This window comes from Ascaphus truei, chromosome 8 (genome assembly GCF_040206685.1).
Source record: "Ascaphus truei isolate aAscTru1 chromosome 8, aAscTru1.hap1, whole genome shotgun sequence".
Classification (NCBI taxonomy): Eukaryota; Metazoa; Chordata; class Amphibia; order Anura; family Ascaphidae; genus Ascaphus; species Ascaphus truei.
This window is the reverse complement of record NC_134490.1, coordinates 6,119,418-6,140,625: the sequence shown is the minus strand read 5'-3', so window position 1 is coordinate 6,140,625 and position 21,208 is coordinate 6,119,418. Positions and strand designations below refer to the sequence as shown.

At 48.0% G+C, this 21,208-nt stretch overlaps 1 protein-coding gene across 1 annotated transcript in view; it reads right to left on the bottom strand.

Annotated features, from left to right (window-relative positions):
- Positions 1 to 1,328: 1,328 nt before the first annotated feature.
- The window catches only part of ANXA11 (annexin A11), a 47,904-nt gene continuing 28,024 nt past the window's right edge, over positions 1,329 to 21,208 (bottom strand). Inside the window, exons 6-15 of the mRNA XM_075610403.1 lie at positions 20,335 to 20,429; positions 16,792 to 16,905; positions 16,609 to 16,699; positions 12,616 to 12,695; positions 11,766 to 11,822; positions 10,285 to 10,378; positions 9,136 to 9,231; positions 3,656 to 3,714; positions 3,386 to 3,508; positions 1,329 to 2,932 (exon numbers count right to left, since the gene is read on the bottom strand). Coding sequence (XP_075466518.1) covers positions 2,873 to 2,932; positions 3,386 to 3,508; positions 3,656 to 3,714; positions 9,136 to 9,231; positions 10,285 to 10,378; positions 11,766 to 11,822; positions 12,616 to 12,695; positions 16,609 to 16,699; positions 16,792 to 16,905; positions 20,335 to 20,429 — 869 coding nt within the window. The 3' untranslated portion in view covers positions 1,329 to 2,872. The remainder of the gene's footprint in view (positions 2,933 to 3,385; positions 3,509 to 3,655; positions 3,715 to 9,135; positions 9,232 to 10,284; positions 10,379 to 11,765; positions 11,823 to 12,615; positions 12,696 to 16,608; positions 16,700 to 16,791; positions 16,906 to 20,334; positions 20,430 to 21,208) is intronic.

The window sequence follows — 21,208 nt, the reverse complement described above, 5'->3', positions numbered from 1 at the left end:
CATGTGGTTTAAAGAAACATAGAAACTTCCTGGCACACATTACTGCCCCACAGAGCTTACAATCTAATTTCTGGTGCTTGACTTTCCCTAAGGTGGCAAGAAGCGAACAGCACTGTTGTTTATTAAGACGGCTACACCCCATTTCTGAAAAGCAGTCATATGAATGTTTCCTCTACGCCGATAACCGTGTGCTTAATCCATCAAGAAAGGCTGAAATGGCAATAACATAAGCAAAATAATCAAGGTAAATTATCACAGGTAACGGGGCTTCCTAATCCTCCGCCTGCCGCCACGCTCTGGCGCTCTGCGGTCAAATTCCGTGATGTCATTTATGACTGCCAGACACCATTTTCTTACGGCAGGAGGAGGGGTTTAAAGCGCCAATTCAAGCGGCCATTTTTTCCACATTTTTGTTTATTTTTATTTTTTTACTTGGGATTGAAGCACTGGGCTTCCCCATGAATTTCAGCCCCGGAGACCCCCCGCTTCCCCCTTTATTTCAGCTCTGGAGACCCCCCGCTTCCCCATGAATTTCAGCTCTGGAGACCCCCCGCTTCCCCTTTTATTTCAGCTCCGGAGACCCCCGCTTCCCCATTTATTTCAGCTCCGGAGACCCCCGCTTCCCCATTAATTTCAGCTCCGGAGACCCCCGCTTCCCCATTTATTTCAGCTCCGGAGACCCCCGCTTCCCCATTAATTTCAGCTCCGGAGACCCCCCGCTTCCCCATTTATTTCAGCTCCGGAGACCCCCCGCTTCCCAAGATACCATCGCTAGTCGAGTTCATGTAATTGTGGGTTTTCAAAGCTTCCCGCGCCCCAATAAGAAGCCGTGACGTCACCCAGTGCAGCTTCCTATTGGCTCGCGTGACGCAGCAGCATTAAACTTTGCCGAGATGCCGGCTCCCCCTTTCAAGGTTTCTCGGGAAGCAAGGGGTCCCCTGAGCTGAAATTAATAAGGTTCAGCTCCAGAGACCCCATAGTTCAAACCTATGTAAAAGAAAGGGGGGGAAGCCTTCTTAGGTTGCAACTTTATAGGGAGGTGATGTAATAATAAAAAATAACATTTGATGCTGAATTTATTTAGCAGCAATGTGTCCCCCGTGAGAAGTACCTACGCTGCTACATAATGTAGTAACAGTGTATCTTTCTGTCCTATATGAAGATCTGTGAAGCTAGCTATACATTGTCTATAACGTTAATATGCTGTATGTACATGTTTGGGGCGAGAGCAGTTATTACACGGCCGCGGTTTTATTAATCCGCCACCTACTGTACATGACGGCGGGAGATTTATAATCTGTGTGAAATAAAGAGAACACTTCTTACTGTTTGGACAGAAAAACAGCTTTAATTCTACAATAATCTCGTCTGCGTACAGCTATTGACAGTAAAATAATTAATAACAGGCACAATATGGCATCATTTTTCCTACATACAAGTCCTTTGCCTCCGACACTCTGAAGCACGGGTGGGTAACTACAGTCTTCGACTGAGCCACCTGTGCTGAAGCAGGGATATCCTTAAAACCGGACCTGTTGCTGGCCCTTGAGGACTGGCGTCCCCACCCCTGCTCTGGAGTTTGACCACACTGACGTTGCTCGCTGCACCGGGATGAACGCTTTCTGGTTAAAAAAATCCACCCCACGCGTACAGAAAAATGAGTGTATAAAATAGCGGCGTACACACACCGGATACACGGAGTATGAAGAGCAGGTACAAACTAGTTCGATATATATATATATATAGTTGTCGTCACTTCAGTAACCCTAAAAGCAAGAAACACTCCCCCCCATATTTACAGAGTGTGAAATTTTAGGAAATGAAGTTGTTGCTTAAAAGAAACATTTTGGCCTCTATTATTCTTTTTAACCCTTTAGCTGCCAGGAAAGCATGTTAACGCAATAAAAAGGCAGTTGTTGTGTATGTCTATCCCAAACCACCAGTCACTGTTCTATGGACGGACTTTAAGGCCCAGTGTATTAGATATTATGTGATAATCCGGCGTTAACGCCTCTCTGTGCTTAGCGTCTTACGGTCACGTGTTTTTTTTTACCGGTCTATGAAACGACGTGTTGCTAAAAGATGTTTCAGTTTCCAGACTATAAAATATCCTCTTATTTGTAAGTAAAACAGAACGTTTGTTCAGAAACTGATTTACAACCGTCTGCCTACACCTCTCCTGCTCCTAGCATTGCCTGCACCGCGGGGTATGGGTGCTGTGTGCCTCCTGCGGCGGTGACCAGGTAGCTGTCCTTGGGTGGCGTGCAGGACGCAGTGAGACGTGTGAATGCCCTGTGCTCAGGATAGGGCATTGTACTATTCTAGGCCTGCCAGGCATTGCTCCGTGTGACCGCTAGTAATGCTACATTTACACGGACTGGAGAGCCTCGCAGAGGAAACGGTTTCACATGGCACGGGTGATACGGGTAGCTTTTCCTTGTGCTTTGCCAGGTCTTGCAGACCGAGCTGGAGTATCCGTGGGGGTAGGACTCGTAACGGAAAGAAGTAGGTTAAGAGGCCTTGGCTCAACAAAAGTGGCATTGAGGGAGCTGTGAGGGGATTGTGTGTTCCAGGCAGGTCACAGGACACAAGCATGATGCTATGGATGCTATGCTGTGAGTGTGCGTGTGTATAGTTACAGCTGTCGGTCACTATATAGTGGCATGATCTGTGGTGGCACACACAAGCTGTTTGAAGCTTCTGAGATGTTGCATGGGACTAGGCTGCAGTTTAGGGGTTGGGTGACCATTGCGGAATTCCATTTTGATGGTCATCTAACTCCTGAAGTGCCCAGCTGATACAAAGAAGTGAGAGGTGGAAACACAGACAAAGATTCTTTCACAAAGCAGGAGGGGGGAAGGGGACAGGACACTCAGTCGTTGCCACCGCAGAGTTTCAGCAGCAGCTTCCTGTAATCTCCAGACGTGTCACCCTGTAATAAAGAAGAGTTATCAGGAGACAGACGGACGCCGCACACTGGGCCAACATGTACAGAGATCGGACAGACTCCCTGCTCCAACTCCCTGATAATACACAGCGGCACCAGATTCCCAGACAGACACGACAAGAGGAGGAGGAGAAGAGGAAGGGGCGAACAGGAAGTGGAGAGGAAAAGGCGAACAGGAAGTGGAGAGGAAGAGGCGAACAGGAAGCGGAGAAAAAGAGGGGGGGGGGGGAAAGATGGGTGAGAGAGGAGAGAAGAGGTGGCTCAATCAGTCCCTGCTTCAGCACAGGTGGTGCAGTCGAAGACTGAGCCTCTGATTGAGCCACCTGTGCTGAAGCTGGGCTTCCCTGAAAACCTGACCTGTTGGGGGGGCTTGAGGACGGGAGCTGAGCACATCTGTAGGGGGTCTGTGCCCATTCCCAGCCGGCTGCCTTCTCTTACCGTGATGTCTGTGTACAGCGACTTGCCATACAGCCTCTTGTATTCCCTGCGGATATCCAGCAGGTCCACCTCACTACGGGACACCAGGATACGGACCAGGGTCTTGTCTTTTGTCCCCGCACCCTGCAGAAGAAAACAGTGCATTGTGGGGCATGTAGAGCGCGCTTCAAGCTCTCTTTTTTTTGTCTCCCCGAGCGCTCCGCGTTCAGTCGGAGGGGGGGGGGGGGGGGAGGTTTCCCTGTGTGCACCGCGGAGGCGCGTTTCACTTACCCTCATTGCATTGTTGAGGCGCTCAGCGAAGAAGGCGGGAGTGTTTTTGAGGCACTTTACTAGAAGAGACAATGTGACAGCCAGTTAATGTCAGCACAGAGTGAGTGAGAGAGTGAGTGAGAGATCGAGTTCTATCTATCACACACAGTACACATCGAGTGCGGTCTATTAGGGAAGAACTTTCCTACATCCAGTTTGGTACAGAGCATTTGACACAGTTTTGTTAGTCACAATAGCTCAAACACGGGGTTCAGGGCAGCTAAACGGGGGAGAGACTTGATACTAAGAAGCAGAAATGTGATACATCGGAAAGCAGGAATGCTCTGATCTAACCTCTTTATAGGATGGAAACGCGTTGGTGTCATCGTCCGGAGCAGAAACACGTTCATTTCAGCTCCGGCGACCCCCCCGGCATCCTAACATACTTACCGGCAACACTTCCTCGTTTCTACAGGGGCTTTAAATGGCTATCCAATAGGAAGCCGGAACAGATTACATTACGGCTTCCTATTGGATGCATAAATTGCCATCTTGTTTCCCCTGGAAGGGCAGAAACACCGTTAATTTCACCAGTATGTAACCGTGAACCAGGGAGGTGTCCGGAGCTGAAATTAATGCTATTCAGCCCCGGAGGACCCCGCCGGCTCCCATCCTGTAAAGAAAAGGGGGTCAAAATAAAACTAGTAGAGGGGCTTGCTGCTTTATCTTCATGTGAAGTCCCTCATCTCTCGGAGTGCTGGGGGCTGGAAGAGTATAGGTACTCAGTATCATTATCCAGTCCAGGACATTTTATTTGAGGAGCCATTACAGTTAGTTCACGCTCAGCAATCTCCATGCTCTCCCCACCTCCCCCACTCAGCAATCCCCATGCTCTCCCCACCTCCCCCACTCAGCAATCCCCACCTCCCCCACTCAGCAATCTCCATTCACTCCCCACCTCCCCCACTCAGCAATCCCCATGCACTCCCCACCTCCCCCACTCAGCAATCCCCATGCTCTCCCCACCTCCCCCACTCAGCAATCTCCATGCCCTCCCCCACTCAGCAATCTCCATGCACTCCCCACCTCCCCCACTCAGCAATCCCCACCTCCAACCACTCAGCATTCTACATGCACTCCCCACCTCCCCCACTCAGCAATCTCCATGCACTCCCACCTCCCCCACTCAGCAATCTCCATGCCCACCCCACCTTCCCCCACTCAGCAATCTCCATGCACTCCCCACCTCCAACCACTCAGCAATCTCCATGCACTCCCCACCTCGCCCACTCAGCAATCTCCATGCACTCCCCACCTCCCCCACTCAGCAATCTCCATGCACTCCCCACCTCCCCCACTCAGCAATCTCCATGCCCACCCCACCTTCCCCCACTCAGCAATCCCCATGCACTCCTCACCTCCCCCACTCAGCAATCTCCATGCCCACCCCACCTCCCCCACTCAGCAATCTCCATGCCCACCCCACCTTCCCCCACTCAGCAATCTCCATGCCCACCCCACCTTCCCCCACTCAGCAATCTCTACACGCACATCACCCTCGCACAACTGCGCTGGAACCCGGGTCAAGGCTCGAGTCCCAGACCCTGGGACCGCCTGGTTCTAACAAGCTGCTAACTAGTACCCTGCTATAGAGTCACAGAGCACTGGGACCGCCTGGTCCTAACAAGCTGCTAACTAGTACCCTGCTATAGAGTCACAGAGCACTGGGACCGCCTGGTTCTAACAAGCTGCTAACTAGTACCCTGCTATAGAGTCACAGAGCACTGGGACCGCCTGGTTCTAACAAGCTGCTAACTAGTACCCTGCTATAGAGTCACAGAGCACTGGGACCGCCTGGTTCTAACAAGCTGCTAACTAGTACCCTGCTATAGAGTCACAGAGCACTGGGACCGCCTGGTTCTAACAAGCTGCTAACTAGTACCCTGCTATAGAGTCACAGAGCACTGAACAGGGTAAAATATTAACTCTTGTGAACTTTGCTCCCCATGTTCTCATTGTGATTCATTGTAACTGACAACATAATAATAACCCGTGTTTTATGCACGAGCTTCCGAGGCTGCAGATGTGAGCACTGAAAGCAGAAGCCCAAGAGAATGCCCTGTATTACAGTCACACCATTCAATAGATGATATAACATCCTTTATAGCATCTATTCTAATCTACAGCTCATTGACAATATCACAGCCTTTGAAGTGGGTGAATCCGGGTCAAATCCCACTACCAGTTCTCCTTGGGCCAGTCACTTTATCTCCCTGTGACTCAGACTCCAACATTAGATCGTAAGCTTTGCAGAGCCTGAGCATTTCTATGCACCAGCAAGACAAAGGACGTTGGATCTACAGCTGCATTCAATCTGAACCCCTTCAGTGTACATCTGCGTCGCCCCAACGGCGGACAGCCTTTAGTGCAGCCAAAGGACAGCTAAAGGGTGTGAGCCGTTTGCTGCCGTTCACTGTTCGGTGATGTTAATGTTGCTCTATTTCAATCTGAAACTCCCCAGCCCTTTATCCCCAAAACCCAATTTTCCAACTCTCTCTGTCCATGAAATGTCTGTGAATTGACTGCATAACCTCTGTTCATTTAACGTACCCATGTATTGTTATCATATCTCTGTGCCCAGGAGATACCTTTAAACCAGAGGCATCTCAATGTATTACTTCCTGGTAACACCGTTTATATAAATAAATAAAAATGTACAGTGCTGTGTATATTGGCAGTGCCTTATAAGAGAAATATTATTTGTTTCTACTCTCCACCATGATTTATAGCCGGAAAAAAAACCAACACAGCACCACATCGACAGCAACCAAATCCACAAATATGGCTAAGAAGGAAGGGAGGTCTGATACCGAGGTGCTGTCTCTTTAGCCCTTTGTTCCTGGGGGAACCTCTGCAATGTAAAGGTTTCACAGATCCCTCCCAGCAGCAAAGAGGAGAAGGGATCCCTTGTCATATCAGCTTTTCCTTCATCAGTAGAATGGAGAGGACACATGCAACAGAACCATAGCAGGATCACACCAAGGCATGCATGGAACACACAGACGGCACACATAGGCTCCGAACATCGGAGGATGGTGAGATGGAGCCTGGGAGCAGGAGTGGTGATCTGGGAATTACCAGACATCGTCTTCTGATAGCTTACAGGAGACCAGGCCAAGAAAAAAACAAGGAGCGTTAGTGCGGAGAAACATTTTATCCGGTGGGATCTGCAAAGCAAAAACGTTACAAGCGAGTGCGAGCGGCCAACACAGAGATACAAGTTCTAGGCACAGTGTTTGCACGTGGTCCCTAGGGAGGTAGTCAGTGGTTGGGAGAGGAAGAGGAGGAGAGGGAGTGTCAAGAAAGTGGAAGGAACCAGAGATAGTTGGACGGAGAAATACTGCTGACAGATGAGAGGAGAGAGGGAGGTACCACGGAAAGATGGAAGGAGAAACACTGCTGAGAGGAGAGAGGGAGGTACCACGGAAAGATGGAAGGAGAAACACTGCAGAGAGGAGAGAGGGAGGTACCACGGAAAGATGGAAGGAGAAACACTGCAGAGAGGAGATAGGGTGGTACCACGGAAAGATGGAAGGAGAAACACTGCTGAGAGGAGAGGGGGAGGTACCACGGAAAGATGGAAGGAGAAACACTGCTGAGAGGAGAGGGGGATGTACCACGGAAAGATGGAAGGAGGAACACTGCTGAGAGGAGATAGGGAGGTACCACGGAAAGATGGAAGGAGGAACACTGCTGAGAGGAGAGGGGGATGTACCACAGAAAGATGGAAGGTGAAAGAGACCGCTGTTAGAAGAAAGACGAGAGGAGGAGGTGAAGAAGAAGAAGAAGAAGAGAAAGCACCGAGAAGACTCATCAATTCTCCACATCTCGCACCGAAGGTTTAGACAAAGAGTCTCTCCAGTGAGAAGGACTAGAAATGTGAGTTTGGAGATTAGAAGCTAGTGCCATGAGTGCTATAAGAGGGCAGTTACTTACTGACTGCCAGCTATGAGTGGTATAAGAGGGCAGTTACTGACTGCCAGCTATGAGTGGTATAAGAGGGTAGTTACTTATTCACTGTCAGCTATGACTGGTATAAAAGGGTAGTTACTCACTCACTGCCAACTATGAGTGGTATAAGAGGGTAGGTACTTACTCACTGCTAGCTATGAGTGGTATAAGAGGGTAGGTACTTACTGACTGCCAGCTATGAGTGTTATAAGAGGGTAGGTACTTACTCACTGCCAGCTATGAGTGGTATAAGAGGGTAGGTACTTACTGACTGCCAGCTAGGAGCGGTATAAGAGTGTAGGTACTTACTCACTGCCAGCTATGAGTGGTATAAGAGGGTAGGTACTTACTGACTGCCAGCTATGAGTGGTATAAGAGGGTAGGTACTTACTCACTGCCAGCTATGAGTGGTATAAGAGGGTAGGTACTTACTGCCAGCTATGAGTGTTATAAGAGGGTAGGTACTTACTCACTGCCAGCTATGAGTGGTATAAGAGGGTAGGTACTTACTGACTGCCAGCTAGGAGTGGTATAAGAGTGTAGGTACTTACTCACTGCCAGCTATGAGTGGTATAAGAGGGTAGGTACTTACTGACTGCCAGCTATGAGTGGTATAAGAGGGTAGGTACTTACTCACTGCCAGCTATGAGTGGTATAAGAGGGTAGGTACTTACTGACTGCCAGCTATGAGTGGTATAAGAGGGTAGGTACTTACTCACTGCCAGCTATGAGTGGTATAAGAGGGTAGGTACTTACTGACTGCCAGCTAGGAGTGGTATAAGAGTGTAGGTACTTACTCACTGCCAGCTATGAGTGGTATAAGAGGGTAGGTACTTACTGACTGCCAGCTATGAGTGGTATAAGAGGGTAGGTACTTACTCACTGCCAGCTATGAGTGGTATAAGAGGGTAGGTACTTACTGCCAGCTATGAGTGTTATAAGAGGGTAGGTACTTACTCACTGCCAGCTATGAGTGGTATAAGAGGGTAGGTACTTACTGACTGCCAGCTAGGAGTGGTATAAGAGTGTAGGTACTTACTCACTGCCAGCTATGAGTGGTATAAGAGGGTAGGTACTTACTGACTGCCAGCTATGAGTGGTATAAGAGGGTAGGTACTTACTCACTGCCAGCTATGAGTGGTATAAGAGGGTAGGTACTTACTGACTGCCAGCTATGAGTGGTATAAGAGGGTAGGTACTTACTCACTGCCAGCTATGAGTGGTATAAGAGGGTAGGTACTTACTGACTGCCAGCTAGGAGTGGTATAAGAGTGTAGGTACTTACTCACTGCCAGCTATGAGTGGTATAAGAGGGTAGGTACTTACTGACTGCCAGCTATGAGTGGTATAAGAGGGTAGGTACTTACTCACTGCCAGCTATGAGTGGTATAAGAGGGTAGGTACTTACTCACTGCCAGCTATGAGTGGTATAAGAGGGTAGGTACTTACTCACTGCCAGCTATGAGTGGTATAAGAGGGTAGGTACTTACTGACTGCCAGCATGCCACTCTCCAGATTCCCCGACATCTCACGACAGACGCTTTTCTCGATGTCCCGATTACACATCCGCTGGTATTCCGAAAACACTGGGGACAGAAACAACACATGTACAAATCTGAATTATATCATACTGCTGGTCTGGGGGTCTTTTACCATACTGCTGGTCTGGGGGTCTTTAATCATACTGCTGGACTAGGGGTCTTTTATCATACATCTAGTCTGGGGGGTCTTTGGGTGAATCACTGACTGGACCATGGTTTGAGTTGGGGGTCTTTGGGTGAATCACTGACTGGACCATGGTTTGAGTTGGGGGTCTTTGGGTGAATCACTGACTGGACCATGGTTTGAGTTGGGGGTCTTTGGGTGAATCACTGACTGGACCATGGTTTGAGTTGGGGGTCTTTGGGTGAATCACTGACTGGACCATGGTTTGAGTTGGGGGTCTTTGGGTGAATCACTGACTGGACCATGGTTTGAGTTGGGGGTCTTTGGGTGAACCACTGACTGGACCATAGTTTGAGTTGGGGGTCTTTGGGTGAACCACTGACTGGACCATGGTTGAGTTATGGGAAAGTGTGAATATCAGTGTAAAGAGCCAAACCATTTCATTGCTGGAGGAATTAACAACACAGTGTTCAGATATTGGCAGCGAGAGATTACAGCAGCAATCCAAGCGTCTTAATACAATAATAAACATGTTAACTCTGAACCCTATTCCTGGTCCATGTTCTTTTCCTCTGAGCCGTTATAAGCACCGTCATTGGGATGTATTAAAATGGCGGTCATGGATTGGCAGAGAAACCATAGAAGACAAACAAAAAGGGTTACGCTCAGGAGACAAGATCCCATGAGGTATGGACTGACCCTGCAGCTCATTGTGGGGGGAACTCTTAAGGCATTCTAGTATCTGAATGGAAAGCCTGGTGAGATTGTGAAAATCATGACCCAAATAAGGGCCCTATTTACTAAGCACCGCTATGCCATACGCACCAGAAGACCCATTCATTGGAAGGTTTCTTATGGCCAAACAGAGCCATATTCGTTTAGCCAGGTTGTCTTGGTAGACAGACAGATATGAGGGTAAGACACAGGTTGACCGGACAATGCCAGTCTTTACAATGCCTCGCAGGGCGCATTACCTGCGTTGAGATGTGTTCGACTGCGCGCGCACAGGACGGCGTTGAATTTGGACTCGTCTGTACCCACGCGGTTCTCTCCGGCTGCGTACAGCTCCTGCACCGGACACACGTCCAGACTGTTAGCACGACCAATCAAAATATAATGACGTAGAACAGGGACGGCAACTCCAGTCCTCAAGGACCAGCAATGGGTCAGGTTTTCAGGATATCCCTGCTTCAGCAAAGGTGGCTCAATCAGTGGCGCAGTCAGAGACTAATTGAGCCACCTGCTGAAGCAGGGACTGATTGAGCCACCTTGTGCTGAAGCAGGGATATCCTGAAAACCTGACCTGTGGGTGAGGACTAGAGTTGGCCACTCCTGATACAGAGCAATAAATGGAGCTGGGTTTGGGGTGAAAGCTGGGAGTACTGCCATATTAAGTGTGACCCACAATATAAACAGTCTTGTAATTTCCTATTAAGTGAGCGTTATTATAATCAATTCTTTTTTATTTATCTTTAAAACATCAAGTATGGGGAAAACTGAAGCAATATTAAAGATGCAAACTCATGTGGCAGAAGTAGTACATCCTACAAGAGAAAGGGAAGATTTATTTTAAAAACAACATAAGATGGTTTATTTAAGAAATATGACCCCAACAAAGCTTATACTATAGTGTGCCGGGGATTGCATCTCTCGGCTTCATTACCAGCCAGTGGAAATAAGATGGGAGTGTAGGTTGTGTCAGAGAGTGACAGGGAGGGACACACATTCCCTCTCTGTGTGCAAACTCATTCATTGGTATCAAGCAGCCTGTACTAACACAAAGCCAAATTAGTGTCTACATGGCCAGTGTGGGAACAGAGATTTTATATCCCAGTATCCCGTGGGCACATTTGGGGAGAGCCGGTGAACAGTACAATGCCCTTCCCCTCAATATCCGACTAGCACCCTCTCTATCCACCTTAAAAAACACACCTGCTTAACGCAGCATACGAGTAGCTCCGTGGCTGATACTTTACATCTCATACATAACCCTTGGCCCCCTGCAGCCGCACTTACCAGAACACCTTCCTACTGTCTCTGTACGTTCTTCCTACCAACCAATTAGATTGTAAGCTCTTCGGGACAGGAACTCCTTTTCCTAAATGTTACTTTTATGTCTGAAGCCCTTCTTCCCATTATGTGTTATTTGTATTATTTGTTATTTATAAGATTGCCACGTGTATTACGACTGTGACGTCCTATGTACATTAATGGCGCTATATAAATAAATATGTACATACATGAGAAAGAAGATATGGAAAGAATATAGCTAAAATACATATTGATGTACTAAATAATTTGTCATATTGGATGTAGCATTGAGGCTCTTGTCATTTGTTGTATACATTAGGCCACAAACCCAGTAGCACTCCAAATGACAAATATAATGGGTTTGGGTTTTGAGCTTGCCAAGACTGTGTATGTCTCTATGTATGAGGAAGGTTTCTCTTCTCACCTGCACATCACGCTGGACCAGTGTCATGTCCACATTGGTGCTCTCATCTCGGTTTCCCTGTGGACACGAGACACACACACTTTTATGAAGCCTGTCCCCTTACACCTTAATCTCTCTAAACATATACGGTACAAAAAGCTTTCCCCCTAAGTCAAATGAAAGCGGGCGGTTTAAGAATCTAGCTCAGTACCACTAATTTTCTGAAACCACTTCCCCCACTGCACAGAGTATCGGGGTCTGGACACAAGGCGGCGATGAGGAGCGGCTCAGTGAGTAAGAACACTGCGTTTGATTTCCCGGCGTGAGCTCCTGGTCTCCCTGTGCCTCAGGCACCAAAAACATAGATTATAAAACCATGTGGGCAGGGACGGTGCCTGTAACATTCCTAGGTGCTGCGTACCGCGCGCTGTGCTGCGATTGTGGCGCGCTAGGCGTCCCGGTGGGAGAAAAGTGCTATATGAAATAAAGTTATTATTATTAAGATTGTATAGTGTCATCTCATTGGGTGGGACTGGCAATGCATTATGGTTTGAAGAAGTAGGGTTATAGCTACTGTATCTAGCAAAGTACATAGACAGGTTTGATCTTCGTCTCAAATCCTTTGTCAACACCTTTTGATCTTGGGCACCATAGATTTGATTATACAGGCGCAATGGATGGCGAGAGGATGGATGTACAATCTGTGTGCAGAATGTAGCAGCAGGTGATGGCTACTGTAAATATGTTGTGTCTGTGGAATGACATACTGGCACATACACATACAATGTATCGAGAGGTCTAGCTGAGAACCAAGGGCAGCGCACAGGCGTGCGTAGACACACAATATACGTGAGCAGAGAGGGGTCAGTACCTGAGCCAGTGAGATCAGCAGGCGTTGGAAGTGGCCAGAAGTGTCGCTCTTAATTGCCTGCTCCAGGGTCTTCTTAAACTCTGAGAATCACAGCCGGGTGTCACTTACAGTTTAAAACAACAGGTGGTATTCATGGGCACCATCAAACAGTTCGGGGGGGCTTGCCAACGCCCCTAAACATACACAGTGCCGAGTATGCCAGTGGCCCAGCTGTTAGTGGGAGTCCAATTTTGACACATTGGCTTGATAAATGACATTTTTGGGGCATTGAACATCAATTTGAACTATTGACCTATTCACTAAAGGCATATCGCCATCGGTAAAGCAGCGATAACAGACTTTCCAGGCGTTATCTGACGGCGATACGTTAACCCCACCAGATGCAAATGAGTAACTCCAAACTACAAACGCTATTCACTAAACTCCCATCCCTGGCGATATCGAGCCACCACAGAAAATAATATTGCCGATTTTTCTCACCTCCCCCAGGCTGGCGATAGGCCGACCCTGCCTATACAGGCATACCCCGCATTAACGTACGCAATGGGACCGGAGCATGTATGTAACACAGGCATACCCCGCATTAACGTACGCAATGGGACGGGAGCATGTATGTAACACAGGCATACCCCGCATTAACGTACGCAATGGGACGGGAGCATGTATGTAACACAGGCATACCCCGCATTAACGTACGCAATGGGACCGGAGCATGTATGTAACACAGGCATACCCCGCATTAACGTACGCAATGGGACGGGAGCATGTATGTAACACAGGCATACCCCGCATTAACGTACGCAATGGGACCGGAGCATGTATGTAACACAGGCATACCCCGCATTAACGTACGCAATGGGACGGGAGCATGTATGTAACACAGGCATACCCCGCATTAACGTACGCAATGGGACGGGAGCATGTATGTAACACAGGCATACCCCGCATTAACGTACGCAAAGGGACCGGAGCATGTATGTAACACAGGCATACCCCGCATTAACGTACGCAATGGGACCGGAGCATGTATGTAACACAGGCATACCCCGCATTAACGTACGCAATGGGACCGGAGCATGTATGTAACACAGGCATACCCCGCATTAACGTACGCAATGGGACCGGAGTGTGTATGTAACACAGGCATACCCCGCATTAATGTACGCAATGGGACCGGAGCATGTATGTAACACAGGCATACCCCGCATTAACGTACGCAATGGGACCGGAGCGTGTATGTAACACAGGCATACCCCGCATTAACGTACGCAATGGGACGGGAGCATGTATGTAACACAGGCATACCCCGCATTAATGTACGCAATGGGACCGGAGCATGTATGTAACACAGGCATACCCCGCATTAACGTACGCAATGGGACGTGAGCGTGTATGTAACACAGGCATACCCCGCATTAACGTACGCAATGGGACGGGAGCGTGTATGTAACACAGGCATACCCCGCATTAACGTACGCAATGGGACGGGAGCGTGTATGTAACACAGGCATACCCCGCATTAACGTACGCAATGGGACCGGAGCATGTATGTAACACAGGCATACCCCGCATTAACGTACGCAATGGGACGGGAGCGTGTATGTAACACAGGCATACCCCGCATTAACGTACGCAATGGGACCGGAGCATGTATGTAACACAGGCATACCCCGCATTAACGTACGCAATGGGACCGGAGCATGTATGTAACACAGGCATACCCCGCATTAACGTACGCAATGGGACCGGAGCATGTATGTAACACAGGCATACCCCGCATTAACGTACGCAATGGGACCGGAGCATGTATGTAACACAGGCATACCCCGCATTAATGTACGCAATGGGACCGGAGCATGTATGTAACACAGGCACACCCCGCATTTACGTACGCAATGGGACCGGAGCATGTATGTAACACAGGCATACCCCGCATTAACGTACGCAATGGGACCGGAGCGTGTATGTAACACAGGCATACCCCGCATTAACGTACGCAATGGGACCGGAGCATGTATGTAACACAGGCATACCCCGCATTAACGTACGCAATGGGACCGGAGCGTGTATGTAACACAGGCATACCCCGCATTAACGTACGCAACGGGACGGGAGCATGTATGTAACACAGGCATACCCCGCATTAACGTACGCAATGGGACCGGAGCATGTATGTAACACAGGCATACCCCGCATTAACGTACGCAATGGGACCAGAGCGTGTATGTAACACAGGCATACCCCGCATTAACGTACGCAACAGGACGGGAGCATGTATGTAACACAGGCTTACCCCGCATTAACGTACGCAATGGGACCGGAGCATGTATGTAACACAGGCATACCCCGCATTAACGTACGCAATGGGACTGGAGCGTGTATGTAACACAGGCATACCCCGCATTAACGTACGCAATGGGACCGGAGCATGTATGTAAAGTGAAAATGTACTTAAAGTGAAGTACCACCTTTTCCCCACTTATCGATGCATGTACTGTACTGCAATCGTCATATACGTGCATAACTGATGTAAATAACCCATTTGTAACAGGCTCTATAGTCTCCCCGCTTGCGCACAGCTTCGGTACAGGTAGGGAGCCGGTATTGCTGTTCAGGACGTGCTGACATGGGCTTGCGCGAGCTGCCGTTTGCCTACTGAGCGATATGTACTTACTCGCGAGTGTACTTAAAGTGAGTGTCCTTAAACAGGGGTATGCCTGTATATGCAATGCTCACTATATACATAGGTTGTGAATGTACCTGACCATAACTTGCCTATTAGTAGCCCAAATGGCCAGATAGTCATTGGCAACCCCTAGCTGGCCATTATAGTCTACAAAGGGATTAATATATTCCTAACACTGCCGCCCTCCCTCCCCCTTCCATACCAGAGAGAGACTAGTAAAGCCGTGCCTGCGAAATGCCTGAATAGCTCCTATGGCAAATAATCGGTTAACCCCACCTCCACAGGGGGAGTGCTTACCACCCTCCCCAGGGCACCTACCCCATTACCCACCACAGCCCCAATTTACATGAATGACTTACACCCGTTCCCCAAAGCTGGCTTGCATGGCTGTAGGCCAGGGGAGCGCAATCTTTTACTCCTGCTCTCAGCGCGCTCCCCTCCCTCCTCCTTACCATGGTTCCTGGCGCCTGGGCGCCATGACGTCATGTTGCCATAGCAATGCGACGTCATAAGAATGACGCCGTGTTGCCATGGCGACGCATCTCCAGATGCCGGCTGAACCACGGTAAGTGAGGATTACAGAGGCCTTCGTCGCTTCCCCGGCACTTAATGAAAGTGCCTTTGGGAAGCGCGCTGGGCCGCTGTAATTCCCCCGCAGTTAATCTCGCGCCCCCCCAGTTTGCGCACCGCTGCTGTAGACCATTGACGCAACACAAATTAAATTGAATGTAAAAAAAAAAAAACCACATTATCCAAATATACAATTTGATCGTTTGCATCGTCCTTTCTCCGCCACATAACGGCCTAAAGGGGAAAACCGTAGAGATAAAACAACAAGGCGTAATCCAGGGTCCGGTGGCCTGCTGCCGTAGCATTTCCGTGGCTGGCCCCTCTCTAAATGAAGGGGTATATCAGCAGTCCTCAACTCCAGTCCTCGAGACCCCCCCCAACAGGCCAGGTTTTTAAGGATATCCCAGCTTCAGCACAGGAAACTCAATCAGAGGCTCAGTCAAAGACTGAGCCACCTGTGCTGAAGCAGGGACTGATTGATCCAACTGTGCTGAAGCTGGGATATCCTTAAAACCTGACCGGTTGGGGGGCATCTAGGGGACTGGAGTGCAGAACCACTGGGGAAGGTTATAGTAGAAGTGTACAGTATATAGATACTCTATACTATTAGATGGTGCAGCATGCTGTCTTTCCTGGAGTGTTGCTTTAAAACAATATAACTTTTTCTGTGGTCTGCCTGTGACACGGTGAGGAAACGGCCACGGATCTGACGTGGAGTCCCACGGCTGCCCACTCACCTGTTTTATACACCCTGTTGATTTCTTGTATTTCTGCATTGCTGCGGGATGCCAGGATCTCAATGATACACGCTTCATCCGTGCCAGCACCCTGGGGGAACATAAAGATTGTAAGCTCTTCGGGCCAGCGATGATACCATCACTTCACATGAGCCAGTGAACTTGCGCTGGTTTGGCGCTCACCTTTATGGCGTCGTAGATTTCTTGGGCGTCGTAATGAATCGGCGCTTTCAGCATGGCGAGGATCGCCTTCTCGAAGTTTCCGGAGAGCTCGGACTTCAGATCCTTTATTAAGTCCTAATATAAACAGGAGAACCAGCTGAAAATAGCCCATTCGGGGTTAAAAATGATAAGATACTGAGATTTAAAAAAAGGAACCCACTGTTCAGTGCTTCAGTCCAAATAGCTGATTCAACCAGGGGTCCTCAACTCCAGTCCTCAAGACCCCCAAACAGGTCAGCTTTTAAGGATATCCCTGCTTCAGCACAGGTGGCTCAGTCACTGCTTCAGCACAGGTGGCTCAGTCTTTGACTGAGCCGCCTGTGCTGAAGCAGGGTTTATCCTGAAAACTTGACCTGTTGGGATGTCTTCAGGACTGGATTTAAGCACTAGACCAGGGGCGTGACATTTTCTGGGGGGGGGGGGGGGAGGGGGGGAGGTTTACAGAGGCCCAGTGCTCTTCCCCAAAGCATTTAAATAAAATGCCTGGGGTTCGCGCGCAAGGCCTCTGTATATTCCCTTACCTGATCTCCGCGGGGGTCACATGACGTTGTGACGACAGAAACCCCGGTAAGGGGGGGGGGGGGGGGGTGCAGACTAAAAAGTGTGCGCACTCCTGGATTGGACGGCGATACTTGGTTTAGTGTGAACGAGTACACTATCTTATCTGTGATTTGCCAACAGACAAACAGACAAACCCGGTTACCCAAGTATGGGCGTCATCATTCTGACTCGATTGGAATAGTAATACTTTTAACTACAGAAGAGACATGAACCGCTCTACCTTAATACGCTAAAGTACAGGTGGGTGATATAGTGAAATAATGGGGTGCATGGGGTGCATGGGGAACAGTGATACACAGACACAAAAAGTGATCAACAGATGATAAACACAAAGAAACCCCCAATTATTGTACTCAACCAAATAAAGAATAATATAGGAATGAATATCTTTAATCACAGATAATTGTAATTTATTCTTCTGAGAAGGAAGATGCCCCCCTTACTCTATACTGTATATTAAATTAACTCCCTATAGGATTGAAAATACACATTGCAAACTTTGGTAATATCCTATGCACTCTGCATACAATGTATATCGGATACAAGACTATCCCAAGCATGCAATACGAGGTCAGTAACTGAATTTACTATAACGAAGGGGATACATTGCGTATATACACATGTTTCAATACAGTCGGCATGTGTTTCTAACATGTTCAGTTAGTTACTGACATGGTAACACTCGATGGTGCATGTAACTATTTTACTCGGATTATACATACTGTATAAGGAGCATATATGAGTTATAAGTGGCGCCTGTTTATATTCTGTATCAGCTCGGGCGACTTTACAGACAAGGATACAGTGAATTATCAAGTATATCTCGAAGTATCCTATCCAACCACCTGGTTTTTTTTTTAACTTTCACTGTAAATATCTATTTGTGCGCTTAGATGAGTTATATGGTTAATAAAATTGTATTATTTTGTTTTATATAATAATACTTTAAGCAAGATTTATAATGATGAATATACTTCTAAGCAGTGGGATATTTATATGATCTTTTAGTTACTGGGCACGGTACCTGCAAAGCATTTTGTAGCTTTTATTTAAGGATACTGGCTTAGCACGATCAGTTTTTTCGCCCTATTTTATATTAGTATATGATGCTGCTCCGATCTCCGATGAGCACAGTGTTTAGTTTTCCTGCTTTAATAATTCACCAGGTACAACAAAGGAAGGTGCGCTAAATATATCGGTGCTGTGCAGAACAACAGAAACCTTTTCAACAGGAGAACACAGCCCTTTAATCCGAGGTTTCTGGCTTAGATTTGTTTAAACCCAGCAGTTAATTTGGGGCACCGTGACTGCACATAATTCCACTTGGAAGTTCCTAGCAACATATTCAGAGATCTCTGCTCTTCTGTGTATCAACCATCAAATAATCCAGAATACAGACTGCTAAGAGAAAGGAGGGGACTGGCGCACCTAGTATATAAAAGGTCAGATAAGAAAATACAACGGAGGAGAAGCGGCTCAGCGAGTAATGACACGGACTCTCTAAACAATGACATGCAAGGGTGGGAAGCAGGGGCTCCTTGTGACCTTGGGCAAGTCACCTTATCTCCTTGTGCCACAGGCATCAAATCAGAGAGTGTAAGCTCATCGGGGCAGGGACGGTGTCTGTAACAATTCTATGTGCTGCTATCATGTCATTGTGATGCGATCTGAGTCACATTGGGAGACAAGAGATATGAAATAAAATAATAATAATATGTATACTAACTGCTTTGTGCCACTGAAAGACCCCAAAATATTGCAAATTACATCACACCGTCAGCGCTGACGAAACGTTTGGTTTGAACGTGAAACGGCCATCGTATTTTCTACCAGATCCCTGGTCTAACCCCTAAGATATGATGTCATTTGCACTATTTTGGGACCGGTCGGGGGCACATGGAGATTGGTGTACATGTGTTTGGTTTACCCTTTGTATACGGCTACATTCTTACACCTTTGGATGAATAAAATGTGCATTTTTAGACACTGGTGCACCCATCCTCTCTATTCTTTGTAAAATACAGTTTGGATATACATAGTACATTTTATAAAAGCACGAAGGAGTCCCGAGCAGGTAATGTGTAAGGCGAGGATGTAATGTACCACGTCAGACCCGTCATTATATGTGAATTCTCATTATGCTAATACAGGGGGGCTCAACTCCAGTCCTCAAGCCCCCCTACAGGTCAGGTTTTCAGGATATCCCAGCTTCAGCAAAGGTGGCTCAGTCACACTCAGTCAAAGACTGAGCCACTGATTGAGCCACCTGTGCTGAAGCTGGGACTGATTGAGCCACCTGTGCTGAAGCTGAGACTGATTGAGCCACCTGTGCTGAAGCTGGGACTGATTGAGCTACCTGTGCTGAAGCAGGGACTGATTGAGCCACCTGTGGTGAAGAAGGGATATCCTGAAAACCTGACCAGTTGGGGGGGGGGGGGGCTTGAAGACCGGCATTGAGAACCCCCGCGATAATATTATGTTGACGTGGGACATACGGATTTCGCACCAAAAAGAGACGGTGAGGGATCGTTTATCTGCGCTGGGTATATAACGCCGTGGGTATATTAAGTACTTCTTGGTGTATTGCACTGTATTGACACTGAATACCCGACAAAGGGGATTAAGCCCCCGAAACTTACTTCCCAGCCGGCACCTCAATAATTACGACTACAAGGAACATTAAATCGGAGTGCTACCCGGACGGACCCCGTTATCGTTGAATATTAAAATCAGGAAGGGAGAGATCCTGTTTAAAAACAGATGTATTTTTATCATTAAAAAAACCCAGTTGTACTGAGTAATACCCAAACATCACACAAGGAACACATACCCGGACTTGGAGCTCACACTCAAAGCATTTTCTGCTCCCTGGGGTTTAGCAGCGACCTGGGTCAGTGTTGTGTGTTATACAGGACCTCCCCCCCAGGCCGGTCCCAGACTCACCTTTCCGTAGGCGGTTTTGAAGGACAGCGAGATCTGCTGCCGCTGTTTGCTGGAGCGGCTCCCCAGGCAGTCTATAATGGCCTGCTCATCCGTTCCTGGGGCACAGAGGTTCATATTATTATCAGTAACACGGTTTCATTGAACAATAGTTCATGACTATTAAGCGTTTGCGATTCAACCACTTCCCTATAAAGAGTAGAATAAAGCTACGGCGAGTCTCACACTGAGGATGCCACAATGTAAAGTGGTGCTGAGACTAAAGGAGGTAAAGTGACCAGTCTAAGGACACAAACAAACTCTCCCACGTCAAGACCAGTGGACTTACCACTCCTATTTGGGAAGGTAGCGGGGCACTGTGTGAGTTGGGTTACTATGCAGGTGCTAAACCTTTTTGCCTGTAAATATTATTGACTGCATTTTATAACACATAGCACACCCACGCTGCTTTACGCCCTGCTTCTTCTGCATTATTGTTGCCATACAAGTCAGAGCAGGGAGCAGCCGCCTCGTGGTCACCTCCTGCCCAGCTCGGCCTGGTTTAAATCCCACTGCATGTGACCTTGTGCAAATCACTATGGGCCATATTTACTAAGCAGTATTACTTCATAAGATCCCTTACGTGCTGGAAGACACCTTATCGCCTATTCACTTTTATGGGCCTTAAAGGGCCACAGCACTGCTTAATAAATATGTCCCATTCAAGTTGGGCTGTACGGAGCCTACCAGCATGGAACGTGTCTTATACAAGCACAGCGTAGGAAGTATGGCCCTTCATAGCCCTGTGACGTGACCGTGGCTACAAAGTGTCTTCCAGCATGGAAGGGGTCTAATGAAGTAACAGTGCTTCGTAAATATGGCCCTTTATCTCCCTGAT